This window comes from Hemicordylus capensis, chromosome 2, assembly GCF_027244095.1.
Source record: "Hemicordylus capensis ecotype Gifberg chromosome 2, rHemCap1.1.pri, whole genome shotgun sequence".
Taxonomy (NCBI): domain Eukaryota; kingdom Metazoa; phylum Chordata; class Lepidosauria; order Squamata; family Cordylidae; genus Hemicordylus; species Hemicordylus capensis.
This window is the reverse complement of record NC_069658.1, coordinates 343,552,726-343,570,522: the sequence shown is the minus strand read 5'-3', so window position 1 is coordinate 343,570,522 and position 17,797 is coordinate 343,552,726. Positions and strand designations below refer to the sequence as shown.

The 17,797-nt window shown below is 44.0% G+C and overlaps 1 protein-coding gene across 4 annotated transcripts in view; it reads left to right on the top strand.

Annotated features, from left to right (window-relative positions):
* The window catches only part of CANX (calnexin), a 45,006-nt gene that overhangs the window by 8,465 nt on the left and 18,744 nt on the right, over positions 1–17,797 (top strand). For all 4 annotated transcript variants that reach the window (XM_053295191.1, XM_053295190.1, XM_053295188.1 and 1 more), the window contains exons 2-4: positions 9,834–10,022; positions 11,725–11,798; positions 12,494–12,552. In XM_053295191.1, coding sequence (XP_053151166.1) covers positions 9,837–10,022; positions 11,725–11,798; positions 12,494–12,552 — 319 coding nt within the window. In that variant the 5' untranslated portion in view covers positions 9,834–9,836. The remainder of the gene's footprint in view (positions 1–9,833; positions 10,023–11,724; positions 11,799–12,493; positions 12,553–17,797) is intronic.

The following is a 17,797-nucleotide window of genomic DNA, read 5'->3' as shown; positions in this document are numbered from 1 at the left end:
CTACTAGTCTGAGCGGTATAGGCCACCTCCAGACTCTGAAGCAAGATGCCTCTAAATACCAGTTGCAGGGGAGTAACAGCAGGAGAGAGGGCATACCCTCAGCTGTGGGCTTCCCAGAGGCATCTGGTGGGCCACTGTGTGAAAGAGGATGCTGTACCAGATAAGCCTTGGGCCTGATCTATCAGGGCTGTTCATACCTGTCAAGGGAGACTGCTTTGACTAGTGTGGAATGGCAAAATGCTGATAAATGTCACTAAACATCAACAGGTCAGTCAGCTTGGGATCAACCCAGGTGACATTATGTTTACAAAAACAAGTATGGTTTAAACTTGCCATAATCAAAGTTAAGTTGTCCTTAATCTTTGCTTTTAAGAGGTCAGGAATGGCGTGTGATAATAGATCTATCGCTTTATAGTAGCCAGCTTGGTCACCAGTGTGTGAAATGATGGGTTAGATATTACTAGCTAAACATGACCTTAAATTCACCAGCCAGCTTTGCTTAGTTCTTAGCTAGCCATAGTTTGGTTCTTAGATTCCAACACCAAACAGGGTTCTGGAGTACTGGCAAAGGGAAGTACACATTGGCATGTGGGAAGTGCTTTCTTGAATAGCTGAATGACACTGACTCGCAGTCGTATTCCTTTCCCTTAAACACTGAAGCCTTTCCTAAAGCTGTGATTTATTACTTATCCCGGTTTTGCTTCCTGAATGAAACCCAAGGTAGCTACTATAATAACACACATAGAGAGAATGAATACAGAATATCAAAACAATATAACAAAGCAGTGTAGCAAAAAGCAGGCTCAAATAAAGCAGTATAAGTATATAAAATCCATGAAGTTATTTGGCAAAAATCTAGTCGTCAAAATTAATTTCGGTTAACAATAGCCATCAAAAATCACATCAGAATCAGCGCTAAGACAGTAATACTGCTCCAGAGTCACCAACCACTAATATATAGTCATTCATACATAATGAAACAATTACATCAACCAATGAAATCAGCAGCAGCAATACCCAATAAATAAGTTTGAGTATATAATGGGCAAAAGCAATACAAAGCAAGGACCAAAGTAACACAATTTCAAACAGGGAGTCCCCAAGAAAAACAAAATCCCCTTATGGCTGATGATTCTGCCTTGCACCCAGAATCAACCAAGCCTTCTCTGCTTTCATCTGGTGTTTTTATTTTTTATTTATTTTAAATATTTCTATACCACCCAGAACTTGCGTCTCTGGGCGGTTTACAATTAAAATTTTGTAAAATCTGGAGCAGTATTACTAAAATATGTTTTAGTACCCTCTTCTTTGTTGCTTTTGACAGGAGAGTTCTCTGCTTGCATCCCTTTATGAACTGTAAAGAGAGGGACTAGCTCAGTCGTAGAACATTCTCTTTGGCAGCAACAGGAGCAGAGTGCTAAATGTACAAGCAGAAGTCTTGCTTCTGGATGTTGTAGCACCATTGCTGCTTTCAATTTAGGATGAACTTTGAGATGAGGATCTTCAGTAGGATGGTCTCTCTCAGTTGTATGTATGTGAGTGTATGTATGTATATATGTGTGTGTTTCTATCTGTTCTAATTACTTTGCTAAGGAGAGACTCACAATATCCTAGTAACCACCTATGAGCATATGTTTCATATTCTTTAAAAAAGGTTTTTGAACAGTATTTATTGCGTACTAAATACAATCCTCAATTTTTTCTCATGTAGAGACTGCCTGTTGAGCTTTGTGTTGAAAAAATATTTTTGTGTGTGCACTTAAAGGGCAACCTGATCCCTAAGCAGGAAATAGTTGGGCAGGTTTATTTTATTCTCCTTCTTCCAAGTTACTATGCAAAAATTTCTGCACTTTCTGTAAGTGCTGGAAACGGTACAGTCTTTATGGACAGATAAACTGAGTACCTGCAAGTGAGTGGGAAGTACCAGCAGATATACAGGTGAAACTCGGAAAATTAGAATATCATGCAAAAGTCCATTAATTTCAGTAATGCAAATTAAAAGGTGAAACTGATATATGAGACAGACGCATTACATACAAAGCGAGATAAGTCAAGCCTTAATTTGTTATAATTGTGATGATCATGGCATACAGCTCATGAAAACCCCAAATCCACAATCTCAGAAAATTAGAATATTACATGGAACCAAGAAGACAAGGATTGAAGAATAGAACAATATCGGACCTCTAAAAAGTATACAGTGTATTGTGCTTGATTGGCCAGCAAACTCGCCTGACCTGACCCCATAGAGAATCTATGGGGCATTGCCAAGAGAAGGATGAGAGACATGAGACCAAACAATGCAGAATTGCTGAAGGCCGCTAATGAAGCATCCTGGTCTTCCATAATACCTCATCAGTGCCACAGGCTGATAGGATCCATGCCACGCCGCATTGAGGCAGTAATTGCTGCAAAAGGGGCCCAAACCAAGTACTGAATACATATGCATGCTTATACTTTGCAGAGGTCGGATATTGTTCTATTCTTCAATCCTTGTCTTCTTGGTTCCATGTAATATTCTAATTTTCTGAGATTGTGAATTTGGGGTTTTCATGAGCTGTACGCCATGATCATCACAATTATAACAAATTAAGGCTTGACTTATCTCGCTTTGCATGTAATGCGTCTGTCTCATATATCAGTTTCACCTTTTAATTTGCATTACTGAAATTAATGGACTTTTGCACGATATTCTAATTTTCAGAGTTTCACCTGTATTAGTTTCACAAAAATCTGAAAGAAAAAAGGGGACTGAACCCACTCAGTCCCCATGTTACTCAGTGGGATAGAATGTTCATTAGCTCAAGCAGTTAAGCTCATTTTTGGTGGAGATAATGGAACTCAGTGGTGGAACTCCACTGAGGTTCAGTCCACTGTTGGGTGGCGGGGGGAGCGGGAGAGAGAGCTTCAGCAAAAAGAGCAGAAAAGTTCCCGGCTTAAACGATTCCTTCTGAGGGGAAAACTTCCTTCCACAGAAGAAAATGCTGAAACTCTGTGACTCCCTCAGCAATTAAGTAGTCTTGCTCTGTTTCAGGAGGGGAAGGAGTTTGACACATTTAATCTATTGGTGTTACGAAGTATTGCCCTCCCAGGTGTTGGTGGGCAAGTTTTGAAGGAATTTCCTAACAGCAGATGCAACAGTTCACTGCTACTGACAAGGCTTAGGCAACACGTGCACACCAGGGATGTAGTGCAACATTTTGTTGTGGGTCCATACTCAGTTGTTCTCCATTCACAACATAAAACCTCCCAGTGCATTGCTAAATTCAGATTCTGTTACTGTGAGTAATAGAATATGCACACCCTGATAAGGAAAGGCTGTAGTCTTTTTCAGAAGCAATGAGCTGTTGCATCTAAACCTGACATGAATCCACATGTGGTAGCACATGTTATCAGAACTGCACAACTTAATGGAATCAGATGTATTGTGTAGGTTAGCATCAAGTCAGGCAAGGCACCTGGATAAAATAGTATCTCCAGAGTTCTCCCTGGAACAAATTCTCCTAAGTTCAGGTACCAAGATGTGGTTCTAACATTATCCTGCGACTAGAGGCAGACCTGATGAAAGTGGAGGCAAGGGTATGGATGACCATACTGAACTACTGGCTAAAGCTCTCCCTTTCCCCCTCAGGCCTAGCCCCCCAACGCTATGTGATGGCTTCCAATCCAGTTGGAAACAGACAACTATGAATAAAATAAAGTCCCTGGGCCTATCTCTGCTTCACTTAGTTTAACTTGGGGTACGACCCAGCCAAGGCACTCATCAAACAACGTATTACAGATATAGAGCACCAATCTGACTTAGGCAAGACCCCAAACTTCCTTGTCAGTGAAAGACTCAGGTATGTCAGCTCCCCCTTGCCATACCTAATGCAATTGGAAGTCCCAAAGCACAGGAGGGCCGTTATGCTGTCGCGCTACCATTTGCTTCCCTCAGCCATACTTGAAGGTCGCTATAGGAAGATCCCAATCTCAGAGTGCAAGTGCCCCTGTGGCTCAGGGCAGGTAGAAACAACAGGACACATTCTTCTGCAGTGCCTGTTCTACAGGGACATTTGTGCCTCCCTCATCTTACCACCATTACATGGCTATCCTGAGTGAACAGACCAGTTTTACACCTCTTTGCTGCTCTCCAATAGCAACCCTGCTGACACCTACAATGTCACCAGGTTCTGTGTAGCAGCGATTAATATCTGGCGGACGATGACTGCCCAGAGCCCACCTCTATGGATGAGAAGACTGCCTTCTACTGCCTTAGTGTGGCAGCCCAATAACCTATAGACCCATCATTTCCTGGCTACTACTTAACTGGTTCATTCCTGACTGCCTGTATTGGATTTTAATTATATTTCTGTGTACCTTTTATGCCCTTATTATATGGTATCCTTTTAACACATATTAGTGCTTATTATTTTAAAAGTGATGACTGTCATGATTTTATGTATTTTAAATCTTTTAAAATCTTTTCTTTATAAGCATGCAGTGTGATCTAGGCTACTGCTACGTGGTTTATTCCTATGCTTCTTATTGCAGCTGTAGTTAAATCATTTTATACTAGTAGTAAAATGTAGCCCAGAGTCTACTATGTCTCTTATTCCAGCCGTAGCTAGATTTTTAGTGCAGTCTTATGCCTATATTTTACATTTTAAATCATTTTATGCTAATAATGTATTTAGTGTCTCTTATATTTCTTATTGTATATTTTAAATCATCTTATGATGGTAGTGTGTTGTTAGTGTTAAATCTATTGCTGCTTAGGTTTTAAAATGTTCTTTATGCTGGTCTATGACTATAATAAAGATTGATTGATCTCCTAGGAAGTTCTGGATCCTCTAAAACAGGGGTGTCTAGCTGTGAACTTACCACTGTTTTTGGCTTACATCTCCAGACACAGTGGCCAGTAGCCAGGGATAATGGGAGTTATAGGCCAAAAACAGCTGGAGAGCTGCAATTAAACACATCTCATAAGAACCACTTTGGGGATCAGATTTAGGTCCATCTTGTCCAGCTTTCTTTTGCTCATCAGTAAGTCAGCTGTCTCTAAGAAGCTTACAAACAGGGCATTAAAACAGCCCTCCCTATTGTTCATCCCAGAGTCTGATATTCAGAGGAATAAGAACATAAAAACAGCCCTGCTGGATCACGCCCATGGCCCATCTAGTCAAGCATCTTGTTTCATACAGTGGCCCACCAGATGCCCATTAGGAGCCTACAAGCTGGAGTTGAGGGCATGCCCTCTCTCCTGCTGTTACTGCCCTGCAACTGGTATTGAGAGGCATCCTGCCTCTGAGGCTGGAGGTGGCCTATAGCCCTCTGACTAGTGGCCGTTGATAGACCTATCCTCCATGAAGTTATCCAAACTCCTCTTAAAGCCATCCAGGTTGTAGGCTGTCACCACATCTTGTGGCAGAGAATTCCACAAGTTGATTATGCGTTGTGTGGAAAAGTACTTCCGTTTGTTGGTCCTAGATTTCCTGGCAATCAATTTCATGGGATGACCCCTGGTTCTAGTGTTATGGGAAAGGGAGAAGAATTTCTCTCTATCCACTTTCTCCACACCATGCATGATTTTATAGACCTCTATCATGTCTCCCCACAACCATCTTTTTTCTAAACTAAAAAGCCCCATGTGTTGTAGCCTTGCCTCATAAGAAAGGTGCTCTAGGCCCCTGATCATCTTGGTTGCCCTCTTCTGCACCTCTTCCAGATCTACAATGTCCTTTTTTAGATGTAGTGACCAGAATTGAACGCAGTACTCCAAATGTGGCCGCACCATCGTTTTGTATAAGGGCATTATAATATTAGCCATTTCATTTTCAATCCCCTTCCTAATGATCCCTTGCATGGAATTGCCCTTTTTTTTACAGCTGCCACACATTGAGTCGACATTTTCAACTAGCTGTCCACTACGACCCCAAGATCCCTCTCCTGGTCAGTCTCTGACAGCTCAGATCCCATCAGCTTATACTTGAAGTTGGGGTTTTTCGTCCCAATGTGCATCACTTTACACTTGCTAACATTGAACCACATTTCCATTTTGTCTCCCACTCACGCAGTTTGGAGAGATCCTTTTGGAGCTCCTCACAATCAGTTTTGGTTTTCACCACCCAAAAGAGTTTGGTATCATCTGCAAATTTGGCCACCTCACTGCTTACCCCAACTTCTAGATCATTTATGATTAAATTAAAAGGCACCGGTCTGAGTACAGATCCCTGGGGGACCCCACTTCTTACTCCCCTCCATTGTGAAAACACTCCATGTTCAGAATACTGCCTCTGATCATGGAAGTTACATTATCAAAACTGTCAGAATTATGTTTTGTTCTGTAGGGCCTATAAACTGTGATGTGCTTGATAGTTAACATCCTGAGTTCTAATACAAAAGCAATTTTCGGTATATTGACTTTAAAATCCATCCACCCCCAGCACAGTACTTCCAGTGACTGTTGCTGGTATATTTCTTTTTAGAATGTGAGCCCTTTGGGGACAGGGAGCCATCTTATTTGTTTGTTATTTCTCTTTGTAAACCACCCTGAGCCACTTTTGGAAGGGCAGTATAGAAATAAAATTATTATTATTATTATTATTATTATTATTATTATTATTAAAATGAATCCATTTCCACTAACAGCTTAATATCAGAATTACAGAAGATAGGAGGCATTGGTTACCACTTGAGTATATTAATTTTCTTTTCATTTGTAGGGTGCAAATGGCAAATGCTTATCAAAGTAGAATAACATGTTTATAAAGCAGAACTTGTGGAAAAGTGAGCAGCTAGATTAATTAGCAAGAATGCCTTAAGGAGAACAAACACTATGTAGTAATATCCACACAGAAAAACATGTATCAGAACTCTTTTTTTTAAACAAGGAAAATAGAGCTTTACAGTATATAAGATTGTCTTGTACTTAGTGTTGGCTGGGTTATTTGATCCAGCTAAGCTATATTTCCTTGTAGCATTGAGTTGTACTAGAACATGGAACTTCTGTTCTGCAAGCATAGACACCTGGAAGTTCTCCTTCACTGTAAATCATGGTCTGATTGAAAGGTGAGGGAATAATCAGAGTTCCACTGCCTAGCATTCTATTCCTCATGCTGCTTGGCTTTTTTGTGCTGCAATCCTGACCTTTTACAAGGTAAATGTAGAGTCCCACATTTTGGCCATTAGATTCAAGAATGTCTCATTTTCATACTTTTCTAGTAATTGCCTGGGTGTTCTTGGTGCTGGAGTTTTCACTGATGTTAGTGTGGGAGCAGTGTAGTTGTTTTCAGGTACGATTTGAATTAGTTTTGGGGAGAAATGTGTAACTTTTTTTCAGATTTTCTAGCAAACCAAACAATGTCAATACCTGAGAAACTCCAAAGTGCTTGTTATACAATTTACACAAGTCCTAGTAAATAAAGCTTGCATAGATCTATGGCTTCTGTGCTGGGAATGCTGGTCTCTTAAGTATTTATTTATATATACCTGCTTTTAAATGAAGATAGACTCCCAAGGAAGTTTCATACAATTAAAGTCTCTCATGAATACCACGTAAGATAGTAGAGAGATATTGGGGTGTATATGGGGGGCAGTTGATGCCAGCCCCAAAGTGTAGACCTTATGCTCCAAGTTTTGTTTGTCAAATTTTAAAAAAAAAATCCAGTTCAACAGAAGATCATTTTCTGGGCCTACTGGATCTCTTTGCACCTTGAGCATTTAAAACTTAAACCAAATTGTGAATGTTGAAGATGCCATAATCCACAAACAGATTTAGTACATATGTTTTGAGATTGTCCCACTGCGCAAGACTTCTGGAAAGAATTTAATATCAGAATCAATTTAGTGGTGAACACATCTCTTAAGTTGGTGGACTTGCATGCAGTATTGGGGTATGTCCCAGTTGCTTGGGACTAAATCAGTGTTCCAAACAATAGCTATAGAGAGGCCTGATAGTGGCCAAGAGACTAAAACTGTGGCACAGGACAATATCCCATGCCCCCAGGACTGAGGACTGGATTCATGATCTGCTTGAACTAGCAGCACATGCAAAACAAATCAGATAAATGGTAAGAAGTTTGGGATCACTTCTTGAGCTGTAGATATAAGAGCCTTTTATTCATAGATACAAAATTGTGTGTTCTTTCCCCTTCCTTGCCTTTCCTTCCTTCTCTTTCTTCCCCTCTATTTCTCACTTTCCCCCAGCCAGCATGGAGGTTGGAGAAGACAGATTTGGGATAGGAAGGTTGGCTCTGGGTGGGCGAGGAAGTATGGGGCAGGCAGGAGAGGATCAGTGTTCCCTCTAACAGGTATTCCCAGATGATGTTGACTATAACTCGCAGAATCCCTAGCTGCTGTGGCTTTTGCTTGGGGATGTACTCTAATCATTTCAATATGCCAGTCAGTGAGTGAGGCTGAAGTGTCTTTTAAATGTGTGATGTTTATGATCAAACAACTGTGTATTGAGCAAGATTTTACATAAGTGGTATTTAAAACCTTAAATAATGGCTACAGCTGTTTCTTCATGACTAGAGTACTCTAATGTAATGTCTAGAATGCATTGAAAAACCTTTTTAGAGGTCTCTGACCCTGTTTAGTTGTTCAAACTGGGTACAGTGTACATAGGTAAAGGGGGACAGGAATGTGTCGGCTAGTCATTTCCCAGTTGCTGATTAGCTCCATAGCCATGCTCCCCAAGATCAGTACTTGTTTGTAAAGTCCAACTCTGTACCTGGAGACAGTGTTTTTCATGATTTGAAATGGTGAGCCCAAATACTTCAGTGAGAATAAAGTATACATTTTTAGGTTTTTTGCCTACTTTCCAGTAGGCTTAGGAGATCACCATTTGTGTGCCACCCCATCAACTTCATAATGCGTAAACCAATATGAACCAAATCAGGTACAGTTGTAGGGACACATAAGGACACCTCAGTAGTGTAATTTGTTATGATGTAATCCACCCCAATTCAAGATGGCAGACACATGGACATTGAAGCTCAAGTGGGCTAACATGAGAACTGCCTAACTAATTTGGACCAAATTTAGTCCAATTGTAGAGATAATGAAAAGAAAGTAGGCAGATTAGTTCTTACTAGAACCACTTGTTTTTCTAATGGAATAACTTGCACGAGACACTCTAGGCACATAGTTTAGGATGTTAATATTTGTATCTCTTAGGATTCTCTGTTCTTAATGTAATTTTGGCAGGAGACCCTTCAAATATCATTTGCATTTAGAACTGTATATTAGAGGTAAGGACTTCAGATCTTTCCTGTTTTTACATCTTTTGATATCATTACTTAAGAACAGAACATGAGGGAAGGGAACAGGACTTTCCATATAATATAGGGCTTGCTGTAGCACAGAGTAGTGCCATCAAAACAGGAAAATATCATTTCTGTTTTGAAATTTGGAGAAATTGATGCACTTCTTTGCTGTATGACTATTTTATTCCTAGTTCTGAGAAGCTCATATTTCATACATAGCTTTTGTAATCCACCTACAATTACTACCTTTATGCAGAATCTCTTATAATTCTTTTAATAAGGAAAGGAGCACCTGTATGTAGTATCAGTTATGCTGCAAAAAGCTTAAACTACACTGTTAATCTTGAGTGGTACAGTAACTACTCCAGATCACTTAAACTATTTTAACACTTGCATAACTACTTGCTATATGTGCTCAGTCCCCATGTGTTACTTGTTCATGTAGTGGCTGGTTATGTATGATAAACATGAATAAAGACTTTGATAGTGTGGGTATGTGTGTTGGCTTAGGATTGTTCCTTGATTTTGCTGTCAGGCTGAGCACAGTTTCATTTAAGTTCTTCCCCCCCTTACAATTATCTATAGACAATGAAACAAAAGTGGATACTGTGTACAGCATTGCTGTTAGTTGGAATCTCTGTCATCCAAGCACATGACCATGACCACGACCACGACCACGATGATGTAATAGATGTTGATGATGACCTTGATGATGGTGTTGAAGAGGTAGAAGAGTTGAAGCATGAAGCCAGCACTCCTCCTCCCCTCCCAAAGGTTTGGTTGGATTCTTGATTGCAGTAGTGTTCTATAGAAAATGATTAGTATTCTGTAAGTTTCCTTCACTAGGAAGTTTGCGTTATATCTGCAGCCAGGGCCATCCCTAGGAGGGTGTGGGCTAGGGGCAAGCAGCACACTCTTCCAGTGTTCCTTGCCTTCCTATAGTGCACATAGTGCTAAGGAGTTTGATCGTCTCCCTCCTCGTTCCAGCAAGGAGAGCGGCAAGAGAATTTCCCAGTGTGGCATGAGCAGGATACTAAATGAGAGGTGCACATGTGCGCGGCTGTCCCAGTGTCCTGCATGGAGGAGGAGTCACGTTTGCTTCCCCCTTGCAGCTCAGTACAGCTACTGCTGCCCCGCCATACACTGGATCCCCCCTCACCCAACTGATTGCTTTCAGATAAAAAGAGGGGGTGTCCAGCCGTGTCCTGCTCATGTTGCTGCCCATCTTGTCAGCCAAGATCAGTTCCTGTCTTTGGGGGACTGAGCCCCCTTCCACACTTCTTATTTAACCCCTTCCCCACACACACCACACACTGATTCCCTTGCGCACTACTTCCCTTGGGAATATCTGCTGCTGCTGTCCCCGCCAGCCCTCCAACATCCTTGGTCGGTTTCTTGTAGCCCACTGACCTCGGTCTCCCTCCAGCAACCTCTGCCCTGGGCGGGGATGGCTCCCAATGGACTTCTGCTCTTGCTGCTCCAGCTTCTGGCAGCATCGGGGGCTGAGGAGCCATTGCTGACCTGCCTGGTTTGGACCTGCTTATGCGAGTGGAGGGGGGAGGGGCAGCTGAGTGGTTGGCCTGGCTACAGGGCCTGGGAGAGTGCAGGGCTGGAGGCGAAAGGCCTGCTTGCTCCACTTAAAAGACGGGCCTGTCTGCACCTTTCTAGCTATAAGTTTATGGTTGTTGCTAACCAGCCTATTGTCTGAGAATCTGGAACAAACATACATTTTGCTGGTTGGCTTTGGGAAGTAGGAGTTGTTCCTGATAAGCAGACATGTGGCAGATGTACAACATTCTTGCTTAAGTTGCTGCACTGTTTAGAGACGCTTTTCTGGCTCTTTAAAGCTTAGACTACTTAGAGCGAGTATTGTAGGACAGTAGCTTTTTGTACATTAAAACTGTTTATACTTCATTCTAAATCAGCATTGGCTGGAAAGTGTAATGCAGCTATCTTGGCTGTGCACATGACTGACACACAGCTATGCTGAGCAACAGGCCAAATATGAAGCATAGCTTTGTGTTGATTGTGTGCCTAGCTTTCTTGCACTCTTGCCTTTTGGACTGCAGCCCTTTTTAGACAAAAGGAACATCAGGATCAAACCCTGAGCTCCTAGCATAGCACTGCACTACATTCTCAGCTTGGGAACTGCTGGCGTGACTCACTTGTGACTAAACACCTCTGAAATAAATGAGACAAGTTATGACTAACTTGTCCCAATAATTTCAGTCTGATTTAGTCATAACTAGCTTAGTCTGAATCATGCCCTGCAACAGGAAGTGGAGCAAGGTGAACAATAACCTGTAAGACGTTGTTGGGGTGAACAGCTATTTTGATCGTACTTAATGCCACCATGAAAACATTGACATGGAAATCAATAATGTAGATTTCAACTTACCTGGATAATTAAAATGAATCAATTAAATCTTGTTTAAGATGTCAGTTAACAAGGTATATCGAAAATTTTCTCCATCAGGTTACTTACAAGGCCCCAGTCCCAACAGGAGAAGTTTATTTTGCTGAGAACTTTGATAAAGGAACTTTTGAAGGGTAAGTGCTAATTTGAAAAGGTACCAGTCGATTTAACAGATAAAAGTGTGTCTTGCATAGAAGTACATACACTACAACATTGGTCTCTTGAGTGTTTGAAATGAGTGTTTGAAAGTTCTTGTGCTTCCTTCAGTGTTTCAAAAGACTGAAGTTTGGTAATACAGGAGAACGTCATTACTTGGGGGAGGTTCCAATCTTCGCCTACTATCACGAGTAACATAACCATGAGTAATGAGGCATTATGGCTACGGGGAAAGGGATGGAGGGGGAAATAATTAAAAAATGGCCCAGAACTTACTGTGGTGTGCTCCACTGGTCACCCATGTGCCCAGAAAGCCCCCCCAAGGAAGAAATGCCTCAAAAAAATTGAAAAATCGCATGGAGGAGTTGGATTTTTTGGAAGCAGCGAGCCACAAAATGGCTCCTTGAGACACTTGCAGCCCTCTAGGAACTGTAGCTATGTGGGTCTTAACTCTATTGTATCCCAGGATACTGGAAACAGGTGTCTATTAGACTCCCCACAGATACGCAGAACTGCCAGTAGCGGTTATGTGAATAACAACGTTCTCCTGTATGCACGTATGTATGTAATCTAGTAAAATGCATACTAATTGACTACATTCTATAATTGGTGATCAGCCTTACTTAAACCTTTTTTGCTATGCTCTCATCATAATATTGGATTTTAATTTCAGATGGGTTGTTTCCAAAGCTAAGAAGGAAGATACAGATGATGAGATTGCCAAATATGATGGTCAGTATAGCATCTTGTTTTGCTGTGTGCTATGAACAAGGCTAGAAGAACTTAAAACATTTGGGCACTAGCACTGAGGTTTTTAGATGCTGCCACCCCCCAGCCTTTTACTAAGGATAGTTGCTAACTAGATGTTGGTAAAAACTTTATTCTTTGTTGCAAGACTTTGAACCTTGGAGACATAAACTTTGTCAAACTTTCCCTGCAGTGAGCATAATGTAATGGAGAAGATATTCATGTGAAACTTGTGTTCCATAAAAATCTATAGCTGCTGCACGTGTACAGCAAGTGCCAAATGTTTCTTTGTCAGAAGGATTTATTTGTAGATCAAAATGTGGTACTCACTCTCTTAATATTTTTAGGTAGCTTTTTGTAATATCTATGCAACAGTCTAATTTTTGAGTCATTTTGATTTATTAGGGGAAAGCAGGTATAAATTTTAAACATGAATCCCAATCAGCAGAAGTTAGTTATGATTAAGTCAATTGAAGTTAACCTCTGCAGTGTTTTCAGTAGGACTTGTGACTAAAACTTTAGTGCATTTAGGCTCTAGTTGTAGAAGCTGTTCTCATGAGCAGCCAAGACTGTGCTTGGGTGCCTGTAAGAACTGCCAGGAGGCACACAGCACCTCGGCGGCAAACCCGTGTAGGGAGCCTGTCTTATAAATGAGGTAAAGAGAGCGAATGCTCCCTTAGCTGCATTTCCCTGATGGCGTGCCACTGTGTGCTGCTTGTAGCTGGTGCTGAAGCACTTATGGATGCCTGCCTGTCACTGGGGGGATCCTGACAGTGCACTTGCGCAGTGCATTGTGTGATTTCTGGGGGCCAGGATGATGCATCCCAGCCTATGCGCTACTTGGGTCATTGGTGGACCATCTGGGCATGTGATCTGCGTGCCCGGATTGTCCTTGGAGATTGTATGTGGGTAAGGCGGGCTTCTGCAGCCTTTCCTGCCAGCCGCCCCACCCACCCATTCATGAGAATGACCTCACTATCTAGCTTTCTTCTTGACATACTAGCTTTCTGTATGGAGGGAATATCTTTGTACAGAGGAGCTCTCAGTTCTCAGCCCCCACATGTAGGCAGTATAGCCCAGACACTAGAACAGAGTTATACATAAGTTCAGGTGGCCCTTGTTAACTGTGATTTCAACAACTGCGGTTTCGTGTATCCGCAGACATGTCTTAGAGACCTGGTTTCTTTATCCGCAGTATTAAAAAAGGCTAAAATTTGCCTATTCTAGTTCTGAGTGGCCATAAATGACCTGCAAAGTAATTTCCGGTCACTATTTTACAGTACAGAGCCATTTTGTAGCTCTTAAAAATAAAAATAAAAATCTTCATGGTATTTTGTAAACATAGTGGAAGTGGAGAGAATCTGTTGTTTGTCTGTTACCACCAACCAAATGGTTTCTTGTTTAGGCCTTGCTACTTCTGCTGCATGTTTTTTTCCACCGTAATCGGAGCCCATTCTGTAGTTGAGGGTATTTCCTATGTGCTTCTAGGATCGACAGAAAGTTACACAGCGCAGAATTCTTGCGTGACCATGTAGCTCCCAAATCCCCAGTTCCTTTTCCTGTCACCTAAGGATTGGCAGCAAAGGCAGAGAGCTCCTCCAAACCTTTTCCTCAAAAAAACCTCTCCTTTTCTTCCTTAAGCCTCATTCTTTCTCCCACCCCTCCTGCCTTAAGGGACTTAGTCCCTCGGTGTGTTCTCTGCCTTTTTCTTGGCTATACTTCCTCCTGCTCCACCTCCTCCCCTCAGTTGCACATGGAGCGTGCCCACACCACAGGAGCCCTCATGGGCTCGTTGTTGGAAGGGGCGCAAGGGGCAGAAGCCCACTCCCAGGACAGGGAGGCAAGCCCCTCAAAGGGGGAGAGGAGGGCAAGCTCCTCGAAGGGGGAGAAAACTGCGCCACACAAAGGCAAAGAAGTCAAGGAGGAAGGAGAAACGCACCGTGCTCGGCTTAGAGCATCCCTGCACTGCCGGGAACGCTACTGGGAGCCGCCGAAAAGCACATAAGCTGGTCTCAAGGATCAGTCAGTGCCTCCTCCTAAAAGCGGTCTGCCAGCATAGACAGCTGCGAAAGATCCCCTCACCACGACTGCTAGGTCACCGGGGAGTGATCAGAGGCGCTGACTCGGCAATGGGCGCACATGGTGAAAATGGAGCTGGCGCAGCGACGGGCACCATCATACTGCCCCTAAACTCAAAGAGTGTGGTGCTTTTGGGGAATGAGGGCAATCAGGTCCCTCCCTTATTCAACACTACTCCCGCCTGAGAAATGCCAGCAGAAGACATCTTACATGTGAGTAGCCCCGCAAACGGCAGGATTCAGTAGATCCTCCCATTTCGGAGGAGGGGGCCAAGTGGCTGCAGCGGTTCATCGCCAGAGAGTTTAGGGCTTTGATGCCTTCTCTGGCTTCCGAGGGCAGTGCTCCTGCAATCTAACAGACCTCAGCGCAGCAGCGATGACTCATCTTCCCCAGATTCAGCCACTATTAGAAGGGCTATCCCAGAGAGAGAGGGAGACTGTTTCTTCCCCCATATTCCCGCAGTTAGGAAGAGGCGCCGCTGCTCCCCTTCATCCTCTTCCTCCTGATCCCCAGAGGGTAGATCCAAGAAGAGAGCACCGAAGGAGGCCCCCATAGGCCCTATTACCCAGATTACCACCACTCCTGTGGGGGCAAGAGGGAATTCAGTCCCAGTCTCCTGGCCCAGGGTTCCGGAGGGGACTGAGGCAGTGCCACCTACTGGGCCCGTAAGCGAACCAGTCCCACCCCCCGAACCCAAGCACCCGTGAAATTCTGATACTACCTCCTCTGATTCTGAAGAAGGGGAAATTTCTGAGCAGAGGGAGATATCCCAGCAGGCAGCGAGCTCCACATGCCTGTTCCTCTCAGCTGAATTGGAGGTATTATTGGTTAAGGCGTGGTGCACAATTAACATGGTGGCCCCACTGGAGACCCCAACCACCAAACCAGGGCCCGAACCAGGAGGTCTTCCCTCCACATCCAATGCCGTGCCTGTGGTCCCTTTCCCCCAACTTTTCCTCTCTACTATGTTGGAGGAATGGAATACCCCTTTTTCACATAAGTCAATGAGTCACCTCTATACCAAGCTATACACACTCTCAAAAGCAGGATCCAACATGTGCTGGCTCCTCCTGTGGTAGATACCCCGATTGCACAGCTGGTTTCAGGGGCCATAGTCAGTAAAGAAGGGGAGGAACATCTAAAGCTCCCTGAGGATAAGAGGTGTGAGTCCCTCCTCAAGAAGACCCAAGAGGCCTCGGCCAACGTAGTCAGGGCAGCGGCAGTGAACTGGATTTTTGCCAGGGCGATGGTCCTCTGGGCCAAGGAATTGGTCCAGCTGGTCCCACCCGAAAACACTAAGCTGCACCAAAGCATCAACAAGATAGCTAAGGCCGCAGCATTCATGATGGATTCCAGTCTGGATTGCATACAGCAGGTCTCCAGGGCCATGTCCTTGGCAGTAGCAGTTAGGTGCTGCCTCTGGCTGAAGCACTGGAAGGTGGATTCCGAGTCAAAACTGAACCTTGCCTCAGCACCCTTCATGGGGTCCAAACTATTCAGGGAACCAATACTGTCCTTGGAACCAATACTTGTGGAAACCAGGGACAAGAAGGCGGCTATGCCAACCACCAGGGCGGAAAGCCACAAGACATTCAGGAATGGACCCTACCACTAGAATTTTCACTCTGCCTTCAGACAATCGAACTGTTCCTCCAGCAGTTCCTTTCATGACTACAGATACCCTAACCAAAGAACAGGAAGATGAGCCCATTGGCAGCAATGGCCCAGGGGCACAGACCGCTAGTCTTACAACAAGCAGTTCCATTACACTTCCTTCCAACAGCGAAAGCAATGACTCCGCTCTGGTTGGAGGCCGGCTCCTGTTCTTCAGGAAAGCCTGGTCAGCAACCACCTCCGACCAATGGGTACTCCGGACGGTCTCAAGGGGCCTGTCCTTGAAGTTCTCACACACACCCCCGACAAATTCATCACCACACCTGTGCCCTGATCATCAGAAAAGAGAACACAAATGTCACAGGCCATCCAGCACCTCCTTCAGATCCAGGCTATCAAGACAGTGCCTATGATCGAGATAGGGCAGGGTGTTTACTCTCTCTTATTCTTGGTTCCAAAGAAGGATGGATCTTGGCGGGCAGAGCTGAATCTCAGACCCCTGAACAACCACATCAGGAAGCTCTCGTTAAGAATGGAATCCATCAGGACCATCAAGGAAACAATAAGGAACCGGGAATTCCTGGCCTCTGTGGATCTGTCAGAAGCCTACCTGCATATCCCGATCCACCCAGACCATCGGCACTTCCTCAGGTTCTCCTTCAACAGAAACCACTACCAGTACCAGGCAATGCCCTTCGGCCTCTCATCAGCGCCCAGAGTCGCTGATTGCACACATCAGACCCCAGTGGGGTCTGCATCCATCCATAACTGGACGATCTGCTCATCAGGTCATGATCACTTTCGAGGGCCCAAAGAGACATACAACAGACACTTGCAATCCTTCAGGAACACAGTTTTGTGGTGAACCATCAAAAAAGCTACCTGAACCCCATGCAGAGGCTTCTGCAACTGGGGGCGATCTTGGATATGGCAAAGGGGCACATCTCTGTCTCCAGAATGGAGGACAAAGATAGTCCTACTCTCCAACACAATACTGAGAGAGGGCTCAGCTCACCTCATGACACTGGCCACGCTACTGGGGTGCATGATAGCATGCATAGAGTGCACACCATGGGCCAGGTGGCACTCCCGCAGCCTTCAGTGGTTCCTTCTACCATACCAGGATGAGATCACGACACGCACGCAGATACGTCTTAGGGTCCCCCTGGCAGTACGGGTCTCCCTTCATTGGTGGAAATCCAGGGCCCTGTCACTGAGCCTTCCATTCAGTGTGCCAACCAGAATCACAATAACCACAGACTGAAGTATCGGGGGGTGGGCAGCCCACCTCCGACACCACTTTGTGCAGGCAAGATGGCACCCAAGAGAGCAGAAGAAGTCGATCAACCTACTAGAGCTCAGAGCGATACGCCTTGCGTTGATCTACTTTTTACCTCACATCAAAATCCACCACGTGCACATCCACATGGACAACACCACAGCGAAATCACATGTGAACAACCAGGGAGGAGCAAGGTCAAAAGTGCTCATGTGTCATCTTTAATTCCAGAAAAATGAGCTCTCTCCCAATTACAGC